We start from the raw sequence: 26,424 nt of genomic DNA, 5'->3' as shown, positions 1-26,424 counted from the left end.
TTTTAACTATAGTGAATAAACTGTATTAATTAATGAAATGTTCAAGGTGTCTGAATAAATTTTGGTTTGACTGTATACACACACACGCACACACAGGTTTGTTTTTGCTATCAAAGTGAGGAAATTCCATAGGTGTAATGGTTTTTATTCTGTACAAACTGTACATCCTATCCCCCTACACTACCCCTACCCCTAAACCTACCCATCACAGAAAACTGGCTGCATTTTTACATTTTTAATAAAACATTGTTTAGTATGTTTTTAAAGCTATTTTAAATATGAGGACTCATGAAATGACACACACACACACACACACACACACACACACACACACACACACACACACACACACAGAATCACACTGTTATGCAGGATTGCGGACAGTATGTAATTGTTAAATAACAGTTTAACAAGTGATATAATAATGTATCATTACTGCTTAGCTAAAAAATGGAAGTCGAAAATTCACCTGTTAAAACATGAAATAAGGTACCATGAATCAGTGAATTTGAGTTGAATGTGGGTATATTATCAGTAACAAAGTAATCATTAAAAAAAAAAAATTGTAATCATTAAAAAAATATCAACCATTTATCATTGTGATTCAGATGAAGGCCATAATACTAATGTTATCCACTAAAGGGAGCCACAGGATAGAAAATCTTTTAAGATCTCAATTTAAAGACTGAAAAATTTTCAAAAAAAATCCATATAAATTTATTATAGTTCCATAAAGTTTAATAAAGCATATTTGTCAAGTTGCCAGACATGACTGAATGTATGTCCAGTTGAAGAAGAGACAGATAATCGACTCAGGACTTTGAAATAGCAAACAGGGATAAGCACACACAAAACGAACAAATGCACAAATGATTACTAGTCGAACAGTATGACTAAATAATATTATTTCGTAATTATTCTGTAAACTTATTTTAACTTGTCGAAGTAGCCTTCTTCTCTGGCTAACTTGAAGGGGGCGGGCGCCCCCTATTGACCGGCAACCACTCATTACAGTAAGAATGTCATTTTGCAAGAGGAAACACAACCAGTCTAGAGAACAGAACAGAAATGGTTTGAAAATATTACTCACCGGTGCGTTTGTTAATCTTTAGTCTGACATTTACCCGTTTTCTTTTACCTCAATCGACTGGCTACATTTCCTCTTGCAACATTCATGTAGTTGCTTTTCCTACTGTGATGAATGACAAATATATACAGTATCAATTCAAACTACAAGTTGCACAGTAAATAACAGAAATGTTTTAAAAATATTACTCACCCAGTGTTTTTTCATACATTTTAATCTGGCATTCACCAGATTTTTATTTTACTTTAGTAGACTGGTTGTGTTTCCTCTTGCAAAATCAATGTAGATGCCATTCCTAATGAGTGGCAGCTGGTTTTTTGTGTGTGCTTTTCCCTGTTTGCATTTCAAAGTCCTGAGTCGATCATCTGTCTCTTCTTCCAGTGGACATATTCAGGCAACCATATTCACAATGAAACATAGAAAATAGAACAAAAACCTGACAATGTGTCTTTACAATGGAAACATTTCTCAACTTTGACAAATGCAAAAAAAAAAAAAAAAAAAAACCTGACAATGTGTCTCTACAATGGAAACATTTCTCAACTTTGACAAATGCAAAAAAAACCAACAAAAAAACAACAAAAAAAAAAACTCCATAAACTCACACACCATAAATACAATGGAAGGTAGTGAAACAAACCACTTATATTCATAAATAATAAATTCAAACTTCCTAGAAAAGTCCAAAGTATTCAAATTTTCCACATAAAAAAAAAAAAAAAAAAAAAAAATTCTATACAATAAAGCATGACTATAAATTAAAGCTCCAATAATAAAATAAGACATGCACAGATTCAGTACGTTTAGATAAACATGTAATTTTGTATATAAATTAGTTCACCACATAATGACAGAAATATTACAGAACTCTGCTTCTGGCACTGATGCTGTCCTGAAACCGCTTGCACTTCTGCAGTGACACCCAGAGGTGTTTTCAGATAAGCTCAGTGCTATACAAAACTTTAAAGGTACAATTCTTCATTTTTCTATCTCATGGTGTAACCATTCCATTCTGCTAATAAGAATTAAGCTTTTCCCACTAGCCTCCATTTTTTGTCCTTTGTGTGTTTATTATTTCTCCTGTGTTAGGAGACACATCTGAAGCTGATAAATGAACAATGACTGAGACCTTCAATAAATCTTTGAAAGAGGAATGTCTGAGCATGAAAATTTCTTCTAGGTCTGTTCTAGTATAATCACATTTTCCTTTTTACCTGTGAGGAAGGGTGGAGCATCAGGTTAATGATTTATATCTATCAAGCTGATCTTTCTGTCAGAACACACTGATCTGGAGGGAATGAGAGCTTGAGTATTCAGGTAGGTTTCATTAACATATAAAACAAAGATTTGATTATGGGTAGTAGAAATGACAAACATGTATTATTTGCATGGATTACCAATGTGTATCAGTGTGTTGCTGTGCTTTGTGGGATACCTGGCAAGGGCCTTCCATTTATTTACTACGCCTTGCAGTTGACAGTATTCTAGACATGTGACGGGACAGAGCGCTCTAATCTAAAGAACATTTTATCTCTGCACAAGTATAAAAGGTGTTGTCCACCAACTCTGTCTAAACCCTCAAATTTCCTTTAGCAAGCAATGATGGCTGGGCACTAGCAGGATTTCAGTTGACCCTGACCACCTCTTCAGTCATAAAGCGTACAGCATAGAGGGCAATAAGGCTAGCTAATCATTTCCTCAAAGGTTAACATTGGCTTTAAAATGCTGCTATTCAACGCACTGCTTCATAAAATGTAAGTCATCTCTACTTGCAGCATAAAGTTTGGCCCAGTTTGTAGCTTATTCTACTGTCAGCGTCAACAGAATGAGTCCATTTACATTTGTTTTGTTTCTACATGACATTTAAAAGCAATTTTATCTGAATTAGATGATACTGCGATAATAGACTGAAATACTGAAATTATTTATTAAACAGTGTCTGTTTGTGACTGGCTGTATATATAAAAAACACTTAAGAAATGTATGTAAATGTGTCCTTTGTGATTGTAATTTCTGTTTTTCTCATAATGGCCCTTGATACATTGGCTGATGATGATGATGATGCATCAGCCATTGTGTTATAAGGTAAATGAAAGGTATATTAGTTCTTTGACTTATCAGAACGAGCATTATTCACTAAGTGATGTAGCGTAATGTACAGGTGTTAGTGAGGCCAGCAGTCCTAACGCCCTAGTATAGTGATGGGACACTATACTGTCAAAAAGCAACATCCTTCAGATGAGATGTTAAACTGAGGTCCTGACTCTCTGTGGTCATAAAAAAATCCCAGGATGTGGAGAACAGGCTGTGAGAGATATCCATGATGATGTTACCTGCCCATTTCTTCACTCTGGAGGTGTACAAGTGTTGAAGGTTGACAAGTGTATATATATTTACAGTATATATACACTAATTACAAGCATAGATAAATACAGTATAACAAAGTTACAAATAAAGTAAGGTGAAACTGTAGTATTTAGTAGAAATGTAATAATTAGGCCTAAATGTAAGATAACACTGAAGTGTTCGCTGTTGTTACGACCCTGTCTTTTCCTTCGTCACCTGGTGGTGGCAGTGTGGCGTTTGGATGTGACGTAAATGTCCAATTGGATAATTCATGGGCGGACAGTATAAATAGCCGGCTGATCTACTCAACAGTACTTCCTCTGGTAGAACAGGTTTCTCCAGAGAAGTCGTTTGCTCCAACCTGCTTCCATTTTTGTTCTTCCCAACATTTCCTACCCACTGGATTCTTATTTTCTTTTGGTTTATTTATTCCCCTAGACATTGTGCTATTTTGTTTGGAACAGATAATTTTGTAATAAACAACATGGCAATTCAAGGAACTCATTTGTGTGTGATCCTCTTTATGTTACGGTCAAGAACGAGCTGGCCGTGACATAAATTGGGTGGCTCGTCCGGGATCCTTTGGAGTGGGAAATGTTGGTGAGTATTTAACTATTTTTGTGAATGGTCACCTTTTTGAATGAGAACTCTGGTTAGGAAGAGTGTATCCAGTTGGGTTGTGTATACAATCCTTCCGACGGAACACTGGTTGTTGTTTTGTTTATTATTTTGTCTTTTTTATTTTTGAGGATTATCCTGGGTGGAGATATAAATCTCTGTTGGGGGTACGCTTTCGGACTTTCAGTTTGACTGATCGTCACTGAGTTTAGCGTTTAATGCCGCCCCGAGCCCGGTACATCCTCGAAGACTAGATAGTGATTAGTTAGTGATTATTTTCAGGTAGGAGCTGGAGTTTCTCAGTTCATGGAGGTGAACCTATGCAGCAAAATCTGTGAAATAATAATTTGTTTTTTAGTGCGCTCTCTTCTTTCCCGCGAACCTGCAACGTGTTTTTGACTTGTGGTAAGTCTTTGAAGTTTTTGTGAATGAGTGTGTTACGTAACGGAATGACGTAAATGAAGCAGTGGCTTATGGGAGTTGTAGTTATCACGAGTGTTCCACGTGCGTGAACTGTTTGTTTGTATTGTCGCATAGGTGTGTGAGAACGAAGATGTCTTCGGTGCTCGAAGATTTCTTTGCGTGTCCCTCAGAATCTTTACTTGAGAGGTGTACAAAGGAGCAATTATTACAAATTGCCGAACGCTTTAGTATCGATCTTACTACTCAAGATAAGAAACTGAAGGAAACGCTTGTGACGACATTAAAACGATCACTCGTTGATAGAGGAGTTTTTGAGGTAAGAACTGAGTCTATTGCTCCCAGTGATTCTTCTGTGTTTTCTCCTTGTGACGTTGAGGTTGAAAGTGAATTGAAATTTCGAAATATGTCACTGCAAGAGAAGCAGCTGTATTTAGATGCGGCGAAAGTCCGTGCTGAGCGTGAGGATCGCGCTATGAGAGAGAGGGAGGTAGAAAGAGAATTTGCAGCAAGGAAATTAGAGCAACAGTTATCCGTACGTAAACTCGAACTTGAGTTGGAGAGAGAACGGGAAGATAGAGCGTTTCAGATAAAGAAGTTGGAGTTGGAGTTAGCAGCAAAAAAAGCGGAAGCCCCGCAAATTGATATGCCTTTTGTTGAATCGCATTCGTCGGCTGATTATGATCCTGTGTTTGACGTTCACAAGAATGTGAGATTAGTTCCTCCGTTTTCTGAAAAGGAAATAGAGAAATATTTTCATCACTTTGAACGAGTTGCTTTGTCTTTGAAATGGCCAAGGAAGTTTTGGACTTTAATGTTACAGTGTGTTTTCACAGGTAAAGCTCGGGAAGTTTATTCAGCTCTCAGTCTGGAACAGAGTGGTGAGTATGATATAGTGAAAACTGCCGTGTTACATGCATATGAACTTGTGCCTGAGGCATATCGACAAAAATTTAGGAATTTTAACAAAAATGATGAATGCACTTTTGTTGAATTTGCAAGAGAGAAAGAGACATTATTTGATCGATGGTGTACTTCAATGAAAATCACCACTAAAGAGCAGTTAAGACAATTGGTGCTCTTAGAGGAGTTTAAACACTGTGTTCCTCATGCTGTAGCTACATATCTTACCGAGCATAAGGTGAGTAAACTTTCAGAAGCTGCTATTATGGCTGATGAGTTTGTGTTAACCCATCGTGGGTCGTTTGGTTCAGTCAGTTTTAAGAACGACACGGGTAAGTCTAAGTTTTGTACTCAAGCCAAGACAAAGTCTGTTTCAATGGGGCCAAATATTAAAGCGACAGTAGTTGAGAAGTCAAAGCCTGTATTTTCAAAAGACATGATTTGCTTTTATTGTAAAAAACCTGGCCATAAGATCTCTGATTGTCTTGTTCTTAAGAGAAAAGAAAGACTCTCAAAACCTGTTGCTTTGGTTGCTACATCCCCATTCATAAATGAATACTTTTGAGGAAAGAGAGAGCCCTTTGTCTCATTGTGGTAAACCTGCTGAGCAGAGTGTTACTGGCTCTGTTGATTATACACCTTTCATCACTGAAGGAACTGTTTCTTTATCTGGTTCAAAGGAAACTGTGTCTGTGTGCATTCTTAGAGATACAGGAGCTGCACAGTCATTTCTTCTGGAAGGAATTTTGCCTTTGACTTCTGAAACATCTACTGGAACTCATGTGTTGGTACGGGGTTTTGAGATGGGGTTTGTTAAAGTACCTTTGCATCGAATCCATCTTTCCTCTGCCATAGTATCTGGTGATGTTGTAGTTGGTGTCCGTGCTGCACTTCCAGTTCCTGGGATTACATTTATTCTGGGAAATGATCTAGCTGGGGGGAATGTTTGGGGTGAGGGTAATGTGGCAGCTTCACCCATAGTAATATCTGTACCCAGAAAAACTGATGTTGAAATCTATAAAGAATTTTCTGATTTGTTCCCAGCTTGTGCAGTCACTCGATCAATGGCTAACCGTCCATCTGAAAACCAGGATGATGAGGTTTTATTGAATGACACCTTCTTTTCTACTGTTAATACAGGTGAATCTGATGTCTCTAAATGTCCTGAACAGAGTGACTTGAAAGTTTGCTTTTTGCCCTCTTCTGATCAGGCAGAGTTTACAGAACTGCAAAATGAATCTGATACATCTGAGGTCCTATCCACTTCTGAAAGCATTGGTACTGAACTTTCTAATGTTGATTGTTCTTTGACTTCTCTTTTACAGATCTCTCGAGAGGAGCTAATTAGAGCACAACAGACCGATGATACGCTTAAGTTTTTATTCTTTGCAGCAAGGTCAAATAAGTGGTCTGATCTTCCTTCATTGTATTTCTTTGAAGACGGCCTTCTTTGTAGGAAGGGGACCATGCATAAGGATATGGTGGAACTAAAAATTCAGATTGTAGTTCCTCTGCCATTTAGAGAACCTGTTTTGAAATTGGCTCATGAAGGACTCGCTGGCCATACTGGAGTCCGGAAAACTTATAGTCGTATTATGCAGCAGTTTTATTGGCCTAAAGTAAAACGAGATGTGGCCAAATATATACGATCTTGTCACACATGTCAGATTACCGGTAAACCCAATCAAAAGGTGCCAGTTGCTCCGCTACAGCCTATTCCTGTGGTTTCCAACCCTTTTGAACATCTAGTTATTGACTGTGTTGGTCCTCTCCCACGGTCTAGGGCTGGTCACCATTATCTTTTTACCATCATGTGCCAGACTACCCGCTATCCTGCAGCTTACCCATTGAGATCTATCACCACTAAATCTATTTTGAAAGCCCTCACTAACTTCATGTCTATCTTTGGTATTCCCAAGATTATCCAATCAGATCAAGGTTCAAATTTCATGTCGAAGCAGTTCTCAAAAGCTTTGCGTCAACTTCGAGTTACACACAATGTTTCCAGTGCCTACCATCCACAAAGTCAGGGGATTCTTGAAAGGTTTCATCAAACTTTAAAGTCTCTCTTGAGGTCATATTGTGTGGAACTCGATGCAGACTGGGAGGAGGGTCTGCCATGGATGTTATTGGCTATACGTGAAGTAATTCAAGAAAGTTTGGGTTTTAGTCCAAATGAATTGGTGTTTGGTCATCCAGTACGAGGACCTACTGCAGTCTTAGCTGATGAATGGCGTACTACTAAGCCTCCAGAAAGTATCGCAGACTATGTTGGTGGCTTTCGTTGTAGACTTTATGAGGCACGGGCGATGGCTCAAAAGAAATTGGGTAAGTCTCAAACAAAAATGCAACGACTTTTTGATAGGAAGGCAAAGTTTAGGAGTTTTCAGGTAGGTGATCAGGTATTGGCTCTATTATCTCTTCCTACAAATCCATTTCAAGCCAAGTTTACTGGACCTTACAGTGTAGCTAAGCGCCTTTCGGATAATAACTATCTGTTGAATACTCCTGATCGTAGGAGAAAAGTGCAGGTTTGTCACATTAATTTGTTAAAGTCCTATGTTGCTCCGGTAAGTTCTGCTTCTGTTGGCATTGTAACATGTGATCCATCTAATTTAGGTCAGTCTGTGGTTCCTTCTCTCTCTTGTAGTAGGAGTGATGAGTCTTCCAAGGATATTGATGAGGACGGGAATCTTCTTTCTCTAGAAAAAGTAGACGGACGACTTAACAACTCTCAGATTCTTGTTAATTTGTCTTGTCATCTGTCTTATTTGGCTGAGAAAGAGAGAAATGACATCATTGATTTGGTAATGTCCTTTCCTTCGCTCTTCCTTGACGTTCCTGGTTGTACTTCTGTCATTGAACATGACATTGATGTTGGAACTTCTTCTCCTGTTAAGCAAAATGCTTATAGGGTTAATCCAGTAAAACGAGAATTGTTACAACGAGAAGTGAACTATTTACTCACTCACAAATTGGCCGAACCCAGTTTTAGTTCGTGGAGCTCTCCTTGCGTGCTAGTGAACAAACCAGATGGCTCATATCGGTTTTGCACCGATTATCGGAAACTTAATTCCCTAACCAAACCTGACTGTTTCCCATTACCTCGTGTTGACGACTGTGTGGATCATGTTGGCTCTGCCCAATATGTAAGTAAGTTTGATCTCCTGAAGGGGTATTGGCAGGTGCCTCTAACTGCCCGAGCGAAGGAGTTATCTGCATTTGTTACCCCTGATGCTTTCCTGCAGTATACGGTTATGCCTTTTGGGGTCCGCAACGCCCCAGCTACTTTCCAACGTTTGGTAAATCGTATACTGTATGGAATGTCTGGATGCGAGGCATATCTTGACGATGTCGTCTTGTATAGTTCCTCCTGGTCTGAACATCTTAACCAAATAAAAGACTTATTTTTACGTCTAACTGAGGCTAATTTGACCATCAATCTAGCTAAGTCTGAGTTTGGAAAAGCGACTGTTACTTATTTGGGTAAAATAGTTGGAAACGGTTGTGTGTCTCCAGTCGGTGCTAAAGTCGAAGCCATATGTAGTTTTCCTATCCCTACCAATCGTCGCGAATTGCGTAGATTTCTCGGAATGATAGGTTACTATCGGAGTTTCTGCCAGAATTTTGCCAGCGTGGTTTCACCTTTGACTGATCTATTGAGTCCGAAAGTCGTCTTTCAGTGGTCTGAGACTTGCCAACAAGCTTTTGAAAATTGTAAGGCTTTATTGGCCAATGCCCCTATTTTGAAAGCTCCAAACTTCGAGAAGTCTTTCCGACTTGCAATTGATGCCAGCGCTTGTGGTGCAGGCGCTGTTCTCTTGCAAGAGGATTCAAACGGAGTTGAACATCCTGTTAGTTATTATTCTAAGAAATTCACTCATCATCAACAGGTCTACTCAACTATTGAAAAGGAAGCCCTTGCCCTTGTGTTGGCTATACAACATTTCGAAATATATTTGGGTTCAATTGCTGCCCCAATTATTGTTTATACAGATCATAACCCTCTGGTTTTTTTAAATCGCATGAGGAATCGAAACCAAAGACTTATGCGGTGGAGTTTAATTTTACAGCCTTTCCACCTGGAAATTCAGCACGTGCCGGGGAAGGATAACATAATCGCCGATGCTCTTTCTAGAACATAATTCCATGATGTCTCTGCGTTTTTTCCTCTTCTTTCTTCTTTTTGCGTCTCTAGGGCCCAGAGGTGCTGGAAGATGAGGTGGAGTGAGAAGCGCTTTATGAATGGATGGACCATATTTTTTATTTTTTGTATTTTTCCACATTTTGCTTTTGTGGTTTTTCCGCTTTCTCTTTGATTCTTTGCAGAATCTTTTTGAGGAGGGAGGTGTTACGACCCTGTCTTTTCCTTCGTCACCTGGTGGTGGCAGTGTGGCGTTTGGATGTGACGTAAATGTCCAATTGGATAATTCATGGGCGGACAGTATAAATAGCCGGCTGATCTACTCAACAGTACTTCCTCTGGTAGAACAGGTTTCTCCAGAGAAGTCGTTTGCTCCAACCTGCTTCCATTTTTGTTCTTCCCAACATTTCCTACCCACTGGATTCTTATTTTCTTTTGGTTTATTTATTCCCCTAGACATTGTGCTATTTTGTTTGGAACAGATAATTTTGTAATAAACAACATGGCAATTCAAGGAACTCATTTGTGTGTGATCCTCTTTATGTTACGGTCAAGAACGAGCTGGCCGTGACACTGTATAAATTAAATATAGATTAGTCTTTGTTAAAGCTTTGTTTTATTGTTTGATTATCATTAATGACACAGAAAACCGCAGAAGGTATTTATAGGCTGGTATCAATTTAAGACCAAATTCATGGATCCAAAATAATTTATACACATTCGATTTCTTTCTCAACTGTTTACATTCACTTAAGGCAACATTCACTTAACTGTTTCTCAGCTGTTCCTCTGTGTGTGTGTGTGTGTGTGTGTGCGCTTCAGGTGTGTGTGGCTGTGCACACAGTTAACAGTGAGCGAAATTAAGTTAAGTTATCCGTCGCCTCCCCAATGCGTTGGAATGGTTTAAAATCGCTTGAATGTGTAAAATGGCAAGACAAGACATGCAAATGATAAACTTTCAATTTATGTTGGTTAATCTTTGCAATTTTATCTACAAATCACATGCGTGCTGAACCTTGGGGCCTGCTCTGTACAGATCACAGATCAACTATTCGTTACACCCCTGACAGTGACTGACAGTTATCACACAAGAAACTTCACAGAAACTGATAATGTCACAGTATCAGTGAGCTTATCCAGATCAGTGGCTGCGGCTTCAAAAACACTCAAATCAGTGCAGTCAAAACAGACATAGTTCCTGCTCTATTTTATTGGTCCATCTCTTCACAGTCCTTATTACAGGCTTAACAGATTGAAATTTCTGCATGTAGAATGGGCGAAGATTAACCAAACAGTGATGAGTCCCAAAGCTGCCTGGGGGACAGAGTGATATGCATCCTTAAAAAGAAAGTAGCAATGGTCCAGTATGTTACTGTCCCTGTAACATACCATGTTACTCACAGGTGAGATTAGCTTTATAAACACAACAGAGAATTAAAGCTGCAAGCAGCGATGAAAGGGCCCTTGCACCCGGGCTCACCGCCACCCATTGGCATCAAGAAAACAGTGAACAGTGGCCGACATGCATGTAAGCGAGTGAATACAGGAGAATTATGGCTAAGTCATTTCAAAGTGCCACACTTCCTGCTGCCAACAGGTGGTGCTTTGACCATAACTGAATATTGCCATGTAGATGTCTTCAGGCTAGGACTATTATCAAACATGTGAAGTTTGGAGCAGATCGAACATTGTATGCCTGAGTTACAACAACTTCCTGTTTTGTGGCGTTAATCTCATACACTAGCCAAGTGTTTCATGATTTAACGTATTTCTAGTATGTTTGATTCTTCATGGCATATTTAAATGTGTTTCTGGGATTGAATTAAAGTGTAAAGCATACCTGTTACAGTTGCTGGTGTAGAGATGAGGCAGATACGGATTTCCACAATAACATCCAATACTTTAATAAACAAAAGGCAGGAAACACCAAACGCAAGCATAACACAACAGAGAATGGACAAGGAGTGCAGGGAGTGAGTGCCATATAAAGGGAGTGATGATAATAGAGTCCAGGTGCAGGTGATGAGTGATGATGAGGAGCTGACGAGGGAAGTGAGTGCAGGTGACGAAACAGGAGGATCATGGGAAATGGAGTCCAGGGGAACAAGGGATCTGTAACAGTACCTCCCCCTCCCGGTAGGCGCGACCTTGCGCCGTAGATGGAACAACCGGGAGGGGTGGGCGCCCTGGAGACCTCAAGCCGGAGCAGGGGGAGGAGTAGACTGGAGTGGAGGTCTCCAGGGCAGGTCCAAGAACCATGGCGGGTCAGGTGCAGCGGGCAGCCATGGCGGGTCAGGTGCAGCGGGCTGCCATGGAGGGTCAGGTGCAGCGGGCTGCCATGGAGGGTCAGGTGCAGCGGGCTGCCATGGAGGGTCCAGAGCCTTTACCGAGGCCTTGATGCCATCGAGCCCAGGAGGCGCTGAAGGACCGGCGGGAGATGGCGGAACCGACGGCTCCGCCGACCGAAGCGCAGCCAGGGCTCCAGAAGGCCGCAGTTGAAGACAGACGACATACAACAAAGTGAACACCAGGGGGAGTGAGGAAGCCAACTGGAACGGAGGGACGGAGGGACGGAGCGGAGACGGAGGAGTGCAGTCCAGAAGTGAAGGCAGGCTGACGAGTGACCAAGGTGTGAACGGGGGCAGGATGGAGACTGGTGAGACTGGTGGGCTGATGGACCATGGTGGAGTCGAGGGAGGTTGGAGGTGATCATGCTGATGGACCATGGTGGAGTCGAGCCAGGGTGTAGGTAATCGCCCAGAGGTCCGAGGTGGAGATCTGGGCGAGGGGGCTTGAGGTGGAGGTGCAGTATAGACACAAATGTAAGGAGGTGGGAGAGGGAGGCAGGGAGGGTAAACAGTCTTAGGGCTGGAGACTTTTATAACAAAGTTCATCATAGGAGCGTGCTCGTGACGGGCTGAAGCGGCTGGCTCGGCGGCGGCTGGAGCGGCTGGCTCGGCGGCAGCGGCTGAAGCAGAGGGCCAGTTCATCCCCTCATACTCCACCAGAATCCCTTCTGCCACTGGAGCGTGCTCGGAGAGGGCTGGAGCGTGCTCGGAGATCATTCCCTCAAATATAATTAAAATTCCCGTTGGAACGGGAGCGGGCTCGGTGGAGGCTGGAGAGGGCTCAGCGGCAGGTTTTTTCCTCCTCCTCCGCCTTCTGGACCCAACGGGAGAGTGTGGGCCCAGCGTGGGACAGGAAGGAAGTTCACCGGAGGGGTAAGCGGAGGAATACGGAGGCTGACTAACTGGCCCAGCCGACCATGTTTCTGGACAGACTGGAGACCAACACTCATCCTGAACCTTGTCCACATAGAATTTGGAATTATTCAAAAACAAAATAAAATTGATAGTTTCGCTTAAGGAGAAACGATAATCTGGTTCATGGAAACGGAGAGTGTTGTCATCCAGACCGTCCAAAAACATGGCGATTAAATTAGCATCGGGCCAGTCAGTCAGATAAGCCAGCTCAACGAACTCCTCCACATACCTCTCCAGTGAACGACCAACCTGAAGAAGCCCGATGAGGCGATCGCCGGCCGTCAAGATCGTGGAAGGCATGGGAGAAGCTGGAGCCCGGGAGATGAAGGGAGCATCCATATTTCTTTCTGTGGAAATCCGGTCGGTTTAAGGTCCGTTCTTCTGTTACGGTTGCTGGTGTAGAGATGAGGCAGATACGGATTTCCACAATAACATCCAATACTTTAATAAACAAAAGGCAGGAAACACCAAACGCAAGCATAACACAACAGAGAACGGACAAGGAGTGCAGGGAGTGAGTGCCATATAAAGGGAGTGATGATAATAGAGTCCAGGTGCAGGTGATGAGTGATGATGAGGAGCTGACGAGGGAAGTGAGTGCAGGTGACGAAACAGGAGGATCATGGGAAATGGAGTCCAGGGGGAACAAGGGATCTGTAACAATACCATTTCCTGTTGTTCACAGGTGGCACTATGACTAACTGAATATTGGTATGTAGATGTCTTTATGCCAGGACTCTTATCACACATGTGAAGTTTGGGGGACAACAGATTCCTCTTTCATGGCGAAATATCAGATTTTGTCAAGCCGCCACAGACACGCCCTCCAACGAAAACTCAAGATTTTTGCAATTAACATGGCTAAAGCCTTAAGATTAGACTGACCATATATGATGTGGTTCTGTTTGAATCTCTATGAGGACTTAATCACAGTGTAAAACATGTCATGTCCTGTTGCCGACAGGTAGCGCTATGACTGTAACTGAATATTGCCATGTAGATGTCTTCAGGCCAGGACTCTTATCAAACGTGTGAAGTTTGGGGCAGATCGGACATATTTCTGAGTTACAACAACTTCCTGTTTCATGGCGAAACATCGAACTTTGTCAGGCTGCCACGGACACACCCTTCAGCAAAAACTCTAGATCTTCGCAATTTAATGTCGCAAAGGCCTTAAGATTAGACTGACCAAATATGATGTTGATCTTATTAAAGCTCTAGGAGGAGTTAGTTAAAGTACAACATGTGGAAATAGCAAAAACTGCCAAAATTTTGCAGAGAAAATTCAAAATATCTCACTTCCTGTTGGGTTTACAGATTTTGCACCTGGGGCTTTTTTGCAGGTATTGGGCTGTTACATCTGTCTACTGAAATTCATACCGGTACGTGAAACCTAGCACGAAGGGCGCTTAATTTAAATTTTGTAGGTGGTGCTATTGAGCGATTTTGCCACACCTAATTCTGAAACCCATATCTGATGTAAATTTTCACCACTTCTGACATGTGTGCAAAGTTTCATGAGTTTTCGAGCATGTTTAGGCCCTCAAAAATGTGATTCATTTCGGAGAAGAAGAAGAATTGGCCAAGCAATTACAATAGGGTCCTCACACCACCGGTACTCGGGCCCTAATGATAATGAAAGAGTCAAGGTATTGTTTCTTCTTGTCTGTGATCAAATCAGATAGCTGTTGCAGCGTTGCACTCTCACAGGCTTGGCGGCAGAATAAACTTACAAGCAAAACTCCCATTCTATTATTGCTTTTAAACTGTTTTAAATTTGAATCCACTAACCTGGAAACCTTTTTGATGGTCATCCATTCATTTTGAAGATTTGTTCAATGAATCGGCATTTTTACATTTTTTTAAAATGTTGCAGTTACATATTAACTTACATATGTTAGCTGTATGAGTTTTTACTGCTCTTTTTTTAGTGTCATGCTGCTCTAGTAAGAATCTCATCAGGCCAATGGAAGCCCAACTCAAGAAAATCCGACAAATGCTGGAGAAAGAATGCCAGCTCAACCAGGAACTCCAGAACCAGAACCAGGAGCTGAGTAAGACCACTATATCAAGATATGAATGATAACTGCTCTTCACTGTTTTTCTGATTTTTGAGTGCACATTTGTATGTGATGGTGATTTATTTTAATGCACACTAGAATGTTGTTTTCTTATTACAGAGAGACAGCTTGAACAGAAAGAGAGATTATTACAGGTGCTGCAGGGACGATTGGATGAGCTCGGTAAGACAGAACAAACTAATGGATTCACATATTATGTTACTATTAATACAATATTATTAATTAATTATAACATAAAAGATATGTTATTATTCATAAAAAGGATGAAGGGTTTTGCTTAAAGCTTGCACAATTTATATATCCGTATATATCAATTTGGACGATTGGGTCACATATTGGGTAGTCTCAGCCTCAGATGTCACACACAAGAATTCCACTTAACTGGAAACACTTCAGGATTTTTGAAGTCGTCATCTGGTTGGTTGAATTCTACAGAATGTCCAGGAGAAGTGTGTCGCGTTCTTTAATGGTCCGCCTAGAAACAAATGCCATGATGCAAAACCCCCTTATGGAAGAAGAAATCCATCATGTTTACAACTGTGGCAATGAGCGTTTTCCAGGATCAACTAAATGTTGGGTTTTCAAAAGTATGTAAAGTTCGTGGCTCCATTGTTGCAGTAAACTTGCACAACATTCTTAAATGAATCATTTATTAGATGCATGCCGGTCTGTTATTGTATCGACTTTACATTTTTATGCGCCTAAACATGACGCGGAACAAATCGAACTGTGATTGGTTGAGTTACATGTCAGTCAAATGTCCCCTTGGGTGGTGCTTGGCCAATAAAAGCTGCGATAGAGTCCAGACCTTCTGCTGTCAGTCTGCAGGTCTGGCTACGCGAGACTACCTATTGGGTGATCAAAAAACATGAAAGAACTAACATTCGAAGCATTCAGCTGAAGATCATTTTCCACAATATCCCTGATCATTTCAGTCTGATCTTTATCCTGTGTAAAGTTTAATACATTAAGATAAGTTCACTTTTAATGTTGTCTGTCAGATTGCGCCCCTCGACAAAACAGTAATGAAATGCCTGAGGTTCGACGGAGTCGGGCAGCTGTCATGGCCCCGGAGCGAGTACCAGAAGTTCTGGAAATCACTGCCAATAGAGTAAAAAAAACTGCTAGGTAACATTAAACACATACTAATCAAGAACCATATGAATCTAATTCAACACCAGTCTCAAAATAAATAGAAAAATAGTTTTGTTTTACTAACCGTCATGCTTTGTTTGTATGTGTCTGGTAATCAGTGAGGCAGCTCAGATCGTGAAGGCCATCCATAAAAACGACTTTCTTCGTCGTCTGGATGAGGAGCAGATCAGTATGATGGTAGAACTGATGAAGGTTCTGGACTGTTGTTCTGGTGATGACATCATCAGGGAGGGCACAGAGGGAGACAGCATGTACATTGTCGCTGGTGTGTATGTGTTGCTGAATTCGGAAATGCATACTAACATACAACCCTTACTATTTCTGCCATATAAAAATATGGTAAGCCAGCCATTGTTTTAAGCCTTGTACATATGATATTAGTTTTATTTGTGGAGGTGAGTCATGTAATAATTACCAGAGCTTCTCTGTAATTTTATTCCCTTCAGAATTGCTCATCTGAGTAAGTGTTCCAGATTTTTTACAGACTGCGTGTTCATATGTCTGTAAAGATTACAATGTCTTTTACCTTCTATGAAACAGCCTGTAAAATAACCCCAGGTACTAGTGATCCCATGTGAACTGACATGCCAGTAAAAAGCCAGTGAATCTGTTATATGCAGCAGATGTCCAGCCTGTAAGCTCTTTGTTTCTCAAGTGTCTGAGGTGGACATTGGTCATTCAAAAAGAACACAAAAAGGTGTGCTTCTTATCTTACCTTATCTTCTTAAAGCTGCTGTCCGCAACTTTTTTTTGTGTTCAAGATTTACAAAAATTATATAATGAGAATGTATAACATGAATCCATTTTCCAAACCGTGTTTTTGTCTTATCCTGAATCACTATGGTACACTTATAATAAGTGTTTATATTCAGACTATTTCAGACCGGACTGGTAGGACCTGTCACAGAGTATCACAGTAACTGCCTGACTCGCCATAGACATACATGGAGAAAAGTAGCTCCGGCTACAATGTTCTTCCGCAAGACGTGTGCAGTTCTGTTTATTAACCGCTAGAGAGCCAAAAATCGCAGACAGCAGCTTTAACTTATAGGGATAGTTCACCCAAAAATGAAAATGTTAATTTTTGTTCTACAGAAGAAAGTCAGTCATACAGGTTTTAAAACAATATAAGGGTAATTTTTGGGTTAAAGTTGTATTATATGATGAGGCCCACATTTTTAAATTTTTTATGTATTTTCCATAAACTATAGAGTCGTTAATGTCAAAGATTCTGCTGCATTTTGATATATTCTCATGTTTAACATATTAATTAGCACCTAAATACATTGCTGATAAATAAGTTACATGTAACGTCAATGCATAAAGCAAGTAGACACGGGCATCTCTGTGATTTTTAGACTTTGCTTTGCCTGCGTATTGAATCATTCTAATATTAAATCATTCTAATATGCTGATTTGATGCTCAGTTATTATTGGTGCTCAGTTATTAATAATGGTTCTTCTTATTATCAGTGTTGAAAACAATATTTTTGTGGATTCGTAGGGTTTTTTTGATGAATAAAAAATTCAATAAAATTCATTTATTTGAAATCAAAACCGTTTGTAACATTCTAAATGTCTTTACTGTCACTTTTGATCAATTTAATGCATCCTTGCTGAATAAAAGTCTTTCTTTCTTTCTTTCTTTCTTTCTTTCTTTCTTTCTTTCTTTCTTTCTTTCTTTCTTTCTTTCTTTCTTTCTTTCTTAACCCAAATTTTTGAATGGTATTCTATCAGGATTTCCACAAAATATTAATGTTTTCAATATTGAGAATAATAATTACATGATTCTTCTGAAGGATCTTAATTATCATGCATTTTTAAATGTATGGTAGTGAATGTCTTGAAAATGAATCTCGTTTGAAGATGAAATGCATCCACTAGCAGAGATGCAGCAATATGGTATACGCCACAGTAGAAAGATATATTTGTGTAGATGTTATTGGTCAAGATTACAATTGTTTATGTATATGTAAGAGTGACAAAGAAACATGATTAATGTGAACATACAGAGCAATAATGCTCCCCAAGGTCGACACGTAAAAGCACTCAGTAAAGAGTCTTTTTCTCAAAAAAAAGAGTCAAATTCTCTATTTCAGCACAGGTCAGTTTTCACCCTAAGTCTTAATTTAAAAAATAATGCATATGTGAGAATGAATTGATGAGCCTAAGTTCCATTTCCATTCTAGCGGGGGAGCTGAAGGTCACTCAGGCTGGACGTGATCTGCGAACTTTGAGCTCTGGCGATATGTTTGGGGAACTGGCTATTCTATACAACTGTAAACGCACAGCATCTGTCAAAGGTCAGTTATCATTCTGGAGTGATGGCTGAACATGAGTGATGTGGGTCACCCCCTGCTGATGTGGTAAATAAGTGTTTTGATACTCTCTTACCCACAGCCGTCACTGCAGTAAAGTTATGGTGTATTGAGAGGCAAACATATCGAAGCATCATGACCAACAAATCCAAGAAGAAACGAGAGCAACTCATGGGCTTCCTGAAAACGTAAGACATTCTCACATCACTTCAAGCTTATATTTAGCCTGTATTAGTAAAATATCAGATGCTTTGCATATTGTGCACTTTGAATCTTCACTGTTTGTATATTGTTCATAATGTGTATCAGTGTATTATTACTGAGTAATTTCTATTGTTTATGATTGTTTCCAACAGGGCTCGCACTTTGAAGGCCCTGAATGATGTGCAGCTGTCAAAGATCATTGATTCCATGGAAGAAGTCAGTGTAATTTTACTCTTATAAATAGTAAATAGACTCATGATTGTTATAATAGGGAAATATTCTAAATGAAGGATGTCTTAAGTATTCTTGAAGAAAATATACCAGACTTTGTGTCAAAGTAAGATTTTTCCTTTACTTGCTTAATAACTATGCATATGACATACTGTATTTTACTGTGCTAAGATTTATAGCTCTTAAAATAGAGCCCAAAGTGTCTCACGTCTTTCCGAGAGAAATCTTCACATCATAAAATAGCCTAGTAACCATCATTAGGATTTTGTTGTTAACATTATTGAGCCCAACCTTTAGTGTAATCATTTGTCTTACTCACGTTTTCGCAGTTTCCCCTATTAAATAAAGTCATGCAGCAGGTTCTTTTGCCACTCAGTCTAGCTGAGGGAGCGCGTTTCGGCAAACCCGTTCTGAAGCAAACCCGCTGACAAAGTGAATACATACCTAAAACACTTGGTGTCAGAGTTTGGACCAGCCTGAACAAATCAAAATTTCAATGAATCCTTGACTTAGAGATAGGAAAAACAAAGGAATGGTCAATGAGTGTGACACCCTCATTTAACTAGTACTATGAATGTATTTTAGTGTAGTCTGAAGTACTGTATGTTTAGTAACATGTGAATGAAAGTTAAAATTGTGATTATGTTTTGTTTTGTACATCTGGAATATTTTCTTCTAAGCTTGATCTGATTACTCAGTTTCTTATCTATGTTTGTTCCCCTGCAAGGTGAAGTTTCAGAACAATGAAGTTATTGTCAGAGAAGGAGCAGAGGGCAGTACTTTTTATATCATTCTAAAAGGAGAGGTAAAACATTACAATTAAAACATTACTACAACATTACTCATTAAAACATTACTCAGTTACTCTCTTATCTCACTGTAGTTTTATTCTTGAACATCCTCTGCAACACTAATTACATTATTTATGTTTTATTTCTGTTGGCACACAAGTATTATGTACATGACTTAGGAGTGCCTGCATTTAATGAGGGTTTAATCTAAATATGTGTTTTCCAGCACCTTTACATAGAAATGTAACCTTACACAAAATACATGAATCTTTTATGCAAGTCTATACATGAAACTTTGCACATATTTCTCAACCATATTATAAAAGATGGTACAGAATGGTCTTTCTGTGTGTGTTTGTTTTAAACATAATTTTAAATAGTCCTTAGTTAAAAGAAATCTTACTTAAAACAACTAGTCATGATTTTGTCCATTTCCCATTAGGTATTAGTGACGAAACAAGTGAACGGACAGCAGAAAATCATTCGTAAGATGGGTGAAGGGGAACACTTTGGAGAACTGGCTCTTATACGGTAACCATGTTCACTGTTACTTAGTGACAACATCATTAGCAGTATATCAGGAATAAATAGTTGTTCTGTCTGGTTTAAATGTAAAAGTCAACCATATCTTCTATTGTGTATAATCCAGAGAGATCCTTAGGACAGCCACATGCACAGCTGTTGGAGTTGTCACTTGCTTTTCCATTGATAAAGAGTGAGTATGATGTCAGTCACGACAAGCACGTCCTGATATTGCTGAGTTAGATGCGTTCCTGGGTCAACATATTTTGTTGATCCTGGAACAACATTCTAGTCTGAAAATTTAGTCTTAAAGGGTTAGTTCACCCAAAAATGAAAATTCTGTTATTTATTACTTACCCTCATGCCGTTCCACACCCGTAAGACCTTCGTTGATCTTCAAAACACAAATTAATATACTTTAGTTGAAATCCGATAGCTCCGTGAGGCCTCCATAGGGAGCAATGGACACTTCCTCTCTCAAGATCCATAAAGGTACTAAAAACATATTTAAATCGGTTCATGTGAGTACAGTGGTTCAATATTAATATTATAAAGCGACGAGAATATTTTTGGAGCGCCAAAAAAAACAAAATAACGACTTATTTAGTGATGGCCGATTTCAAAACAATGCTTCATGAAGCATCGGAGCATAAATGAATCAGTGTGTCGAATCATGATTCAGATCGCGTGTCAAACTGCCAACGGCTGAAATCACGTGACTTTGGCGCTCCGAACAGCAGATTCGACACACTGATTCATCTGTGCTCCGATGCTTCCTGAAGCATTGTTTTGAAATCGGCCATCACTAAATAAGTCGTTATTTAGTTTTTTTTGGCGCTCCAAAAATATTCTCGTCGCTTTATAATATTAATATTGAAACACTGTACTCACATGAACCGATTTAAATATGTTTTTAGTACCTTTATGGATCTTGAGAGAGGAAGTGTCCATTGCTCCTTATGGAGGCCTCACGGAGCTATCGGATTTCAACTAAAATATCTTAATTTGTGTTCTGAAGATTAACGAAGTTCTTACAGGTGTGGAACGGCATGAGGGTAAGTAATAAATGACAGAATTTTCATTTTTGGGTGAACTAACCCTTTAACCCTATTCCTACCCCTACCCCTAACCCTACCCATAAGTTATCCCAAAAATCAGAGGGAAATGATAGATGAATAACACTGATGTAGAAGCACCAATTCATGATTTTAAGCCTACCCTAGTGAAAAAAAAAGTATACTAAGTATACTTGCAGCAAGACTAATTATTAGTATATTTCAAGTGTGTTAATGATTAGTTCATTTAAAGTGTGCTATTTTGAAACAACTAATTTTGTACTAAGTATATTTAAGTTGAAATTAAGTAGTATTAAAATACAACTTTAAGTATATTTAGTATACTTATGTGTACTAAATTGGAACAACTTCAAGTATACTTAGTACACTTTAAGTATGTCTTTGTAGGGACTAATTACATGCTTGATTAGTGATATTAAAGTGTACTTAATTTGTGTTATAAGTATACTTTATTTGTGTTAAAAGTATAATTTTTTGTTATAATATACGTTGTATTATACATATACTTTATTCCTGTTATAAGTATACTTTTATTTGTGGTATAAGTATACTTTATTTCTGTTATGAGTACACTTTGTGTTATAAGTACACTTTATTTGTGATTTAAGTACATTACAAAATAATTACGAGTGTCTTCAGAAATCACAAGCAATATACACTGAATATATTATTTTACAGGTAATAGTATATACTGTATGCTCAGTACCTTTGGCTTATTCCAAATATTAAACATTACACACTTTGCAGTCAATAACAATACACTTTGTTATTACTTATACTTTGTATAATATAGTCAACATTTGAAGCAGATCAAAACCTTTAATCAAAGTTGTCGTAACTTTTTTGATCCGCTTCAAATGTTGACTACTCTACTTTGAATTACATAATCTCACACAATACAGTTGTGCTACTATTTAAATACAGTTTAACACATTTTCCCAAAGTTGAATGCATTTGTTTTCAAGGCCATTAAAATAAATAAAATGTAACAACATCACTAATGAAGAGACATATTTCATTGACAAATCCAATAGTTTTTATTTAAACTTAGATTCAGCAAAACTTACCATGTTTTTCATTAAAGAAAAAAAAAATATTGGACCATGGTGACCCTCTATACACAAATACAAATTACACATTATGTTCCATTTTCTGATGAGCTTTTCATTGTGTCTGATGGCACAATGATGACCGCAGAGACTCGTGAAGAACAGCATCTGTTGACAGAATATACCAAAGATATAAGACAGCATGTTCAACTCTTTATTCACGTTTAGTCTGTCTAAATCCTGCACTGAACCAATACTATTTTTGAACAGTAAATGAGGATTAGCAGCAGGGAACTGTATCAGAATGGCATGTCGATATTGTTTTCGGTACATAGTCAAGCATAAAACACTTTATGAATTAATATCGTACAGAATACGGGCCGATTTGACCAATCATATGAATGTTTTGGTGCTGCATACAAACATGTGCCATAAATAGGGTGACCAGATTTCTCAGAGTGAAATACGGGACAGACACAGAACCCACAGACCCACAACACCTACTGCACACATACAAGTATTTACACTTAATACTATTGTTAGCTATGTAAAAAAATAAATGTAGACTTACATAAAATTGCAGATCAGTGGGAACAAGATCATTCACTGTTGCTGTTTTGTATTTTTCACTGGAACCAATTTTTGCCAGCGTGCGCTTGTCTTTCAAGAGTTTATCATAAAATGCGGAGCAGTCCAGTCCGAAATTAATTCGTACGAAAAGCATTGCCTTCATTGTTGTTACACTCTGTCGAGATTTTTCATCCGTCCATGATGCATTCATTAACGAGAACACACGCTCCACAGGTGCAGATGTACCAGGCAGGCATAAAACAAACTCCACAGCCAAAGATAAGACTCCAAAGTTGAGTGACTTGCTCCCCATCTCACTAAACACGTCTGTCCATCTATCAGACACAGCCACCTTGTTTTTGTTCCACTCAGTGATGTGACAAGTGACAATGTTTTTAGCACAGGCCCACTCATCAAAGAGCATGGTTTCGTCAACCAATGTGAGAGCAGGTATTCTTGAGTAGAAGTTGCTGAGGCTGCTCTGAATGTCTCTCCATTCTGGAACACTTCTCAGTAGGACCCACTCTAGTTCTTTTGTATTCTCCAGTGAGCAGCTCCAATTATCAAGGTAATCCACTGATGCTGAGTAAAAGCGTCTCACTGCACAATAAAAATCATCAGCTTTTATGTCACCAGCTTCAACAAGGGTGTCTAACTGTGTTTTGATGTCAGAGGGAATAAATGATTCCTCCAGCCTGGCCTGCAAGACATTTCTCAGATCATAAATGTGCAAAGCCACTTCTGTGGCAGATATATTGTCTTGCTCTACTGTCTCCAATGCACGGTGGAAAGCTGCAGTTTGCTTAAGTGCAAATCCAAGCCAAAGTTTTGTGCAAGGGTTGCTGAATGTGTCTTTTAGAAACTTTGGGCACTTTTCTTGAGAAAGAAAGTATGCACGTAGACCATCAAAAAGGTGCAGAATTCGTTCAAGAGATGGACCAAGAGAGAGGAAACGTGTGCTACCATGCTGCAGTAATTTCTGATAGTCCAGCTGTACAAAGTCACAAAACTCCTTGAGCTCCTTTACGCGCACTGTATAGATATGAAAGTATTTGTATACCTTCACAGCAAAACACTCCAAATCAATTGGTAAGCAATCCACTGCTGTTTGCAGGGTATTGTGGATGATGTGTGCATTACAGCCAATGCCCAGAATATCCCTTCCTAGCTGAATTTGCAGCTTTCTCCAGATATTGCCTTTACCAGCTCTTTTAACACCGCCAAAGTTTGTGTTAGTGTTATCAGCACAAAGTGCAACTATTTTCTGAGCAAGGCCATGTTTTTCAATGACATGGGAAATGTAGGCAGTTTGCAAATCCGATGTCTCACCTGGCAGAGATGAAAATTCAATGATCTTGACCTTTACACCCTCTAGTGGCTTGAAGTATCGCACAAGCACAGGGAACAATTTAATGTCTTTGTGGTTGGATGCATCCACAGTTAATGTGACAAAGGAGCACTTGTCCAAATCATGCTGAACTTCTTCCTCTGACAAAGGACAAAGAACGTTGCATATTATAGCCTCAGATTTAGTGCGAGCGGAAGAAAATTTTGGATCATACAATTTCTTAATCAATTTTGCAGTGCAGTCAGCTGACCGAAAACTATGGCCATGAATAACAGAATGATATGCAAAAAGTCCTTCACTTGCATGCACTTTATCAGATTCGCAACTTTGCTTCACAAAAAATTCGCTGACACTTGGAGTAGCACACTTACTTTTAGCAGCATCCATGTGCTTTTTTGTGTGCATATGCTGCGTAATGTCGGCTCGCCCTCCGTGAGCAATGGAAAAGCGAGCCCCGCAAATGTCGCATCTTAATTTACTTGCCTCTGATAGTGACTCTCTTTTGAGAAATTTAAACTCTTTTTGAAGATCGTCGTTAAATGTACACGCACGCTTCTTTGACATCTTTGCACCTGAGGCAAGCTTATCCGTCCTCTCATCTCATATACTGTACACTTAACGGTGACGTCGGATTCCGCCTTCACTAACTGCACGTTGATTAAGGGAATTGCGATTGGATGGAATTGTCCTTCTGCCTTCTCTTATTGGATGGAATTTTTTTTTTCTCTAAAATATACTATGAGGTGATTTGCTAGTTTTATTAGGTTATTCCCAAGCGGCAACCTCCCCCTGTTTCTCGTGAAGCCAATACGGAAGTGAATTAAACTGCAATTCATCGACTGGCCGCTAGGGACAGGCTGCAGAAGTGAGCAGAATCTCATTGACCATCATGTTAAATTAGCCAAGTTTACAGCAGAAAAAAACATGTTTACAGTCTGGTTCATATTGTGGTTTTGGTCTATACTGCGAATTTGCCCTTCATGACAACTCTGAGGGGGGTGAATTTTTTTATAGCTCATCCGTTTAAATTATATTAAGCCTTAAAGTTCTGCATAATTAAGGGCGTGGTCACTTGAGTGACAGGTATGCCGCTGCTGTCTGTGAGCCGTCATGTTACCTCAGCAGCTCATTTCAGCCGCTGAATTTGGCATCTCACTCGTATTTGTGCTTTTTTCTGTATTATTTATACAATATATGGCTTGCTGCATACTCGAGACAGATGTCAGTCTGTGTACATGTGCTCGCATGCGGAACACACGTTGTTGGATCGTCGTGGCATTGGCTAAAAGTTTTGTTCCTGAGATTTACTTCAATGACAGTACCAGGAGGATATACAACTCCGACAGCACTGCTTGGATATAACTAAAACTGCTGCACTATTTGAAAAATATATACTTTGGATACGTGCTCATTAGTTTGAGAGAACATTTGAGAGATATACATCTGGTACATATATATATTTTACCCAAGTGCCACGGATTGGATTCATCTCGCGATCTCTATTTCATTATAAAGGTATGAAATCCCATTTGATTTGTGTTATTTGCACACCCCACACAAATTAATTAGCCTACTGGTGTTGGAGCATCTATAACGTTATCGTAAAAAAAAATCACCGTAGATTGACAGTAATCCTTTAGTACTTTCTAATGATATTGCTATCTTTATTAATATTTTAGATAGTATCTAAGATAGATAGCTAGGGCGGGCGTGGTTTCAGCAACAAGTCGCATGGGCTCCAACTTCGTTCCGCCTCTTTGCCCATTTTCAGTTATCCGTGAGTGACGTGCGGTCACGTGCAGCTAAGATGGCCGCGGCCTCATTTATGCATCAAAACTGCTATTCAGAACTCTATGGGTGACGTCACGGACACTACGTCCATATTTTTTTACAGTCTATGGTTATTCCGTATGAGAAGAGTACTCACGCTATCACTCAGCAAAAAAAAAAAAAAAAAAAAAAAAAATTATATATATATATATATATATATATATATATATATATATATATATATATATTAACGATGAAATACGGGACAAAACATGATTTTTTCATAATAAGTCGGGACACTAAAATTTGAGTTGAAATACGGGACTGTCCCGGGAAAAACGGGACGTCTGGTCACCCTAGCCATAAACCACCACACAAAAACTCAAAAAGGAGATATCAAGCCGAAATATCGCTCTCCGTTTCTTAAAGAAATAAAATAAAGTTTGTTAACTGGTAGACTACATCTTACCTCCCAATAGCAGCACTTTTCTCCGGTTCTTTCAGGATCGCGTAGGCCATTAGATTAGC

The 26,424-nt window shown here is 39.3% G+C and overlaps 1 protein-coding gene across 2 annotated transcripts in view; it reads left to right on the top strand.

Moving 5' to 3' along the window:
• Positions 1 to 2,353: 2,353 nt before the first annotated feature.
• prkg3 (protein kinase cGMP-dependent 3) overlaps positions 2,354 to 26,424 on the top strand; it is a 45,566-nt gene continuing 21,495 nt past the window's right edge. Inside the window, exons 1-11 of one of the 2 annotated variants that reach the window (XM_048206183.1) lie at positions 2,354 to 2,404; positions 14,713 to 14,835; positions 14,962 to 15,024; positions 15,864 to 15,990; positions 16,116 to 16,282; positions 18,207 to 18,320; positions 18,418 to 18,523; positions 18,692 to 18,755; positions 19,498 to 19,575; positions 20,004 to 20,092; positions 20,211 to 20,276. In XM_048206183.1, coding sequence (XP_048062140.1) covers positions 14,748 to 14,835; positions 14,962 to 15,024; positions 15,864 to 15,990; positions 16,116 to 16,282; positions 18,207 to 18,320; positions 18,418 to 18,523; positions 18,692 to 18,755; positions 19,498 to 19,575; positions 20,004 to 20,092; positions 20,211 to 20,276 — 962 coding nt within the window. In that variant the 5' untranslated portion in view covers positions 2,354 to 2,404; positions 14,713 to 14,747. Of the gene's footprint in view, positions 2,405 to 4,660; positions 4,791 to 14,712; positions 14,836 to 14,961; positions 15,025 to 15,863; positions 15,991 to 16,115; positions 16,283 to 18,206; positions 18,321 to 18,417; positions 18,524 to 18,691; positions 18,756 to 19,497; positions 19,576 to 20,003; positions 20,093 to 20,210; positions 20,277 to 26,424 lie in introns of those variants that run through there. The other variant, XM_048206181.1, reaches the window with a different exon arrangement.

The sequence above is a fragment of the Megalobrama amblycephala genome, linkage group LG11 (assembly GCF_018812025.1).
Source record: "Megalobrama amblycephala isolate DHTTF-2021 linkage group LG11, ASM1881202v1, whole genome shotgun sequence".
Classification (NCBI taxonomy): Eukaryota; Metazoa; Chordata; class Actinopteri; order Cypriniformes; family Xenocyprididae; genus Megalobrama; species Megalobrama amblycephala.
Note: the sequence above shows the minus strand (reverse complement) of the source record. Positions and strands in the feature narration are given on the sequence as shown.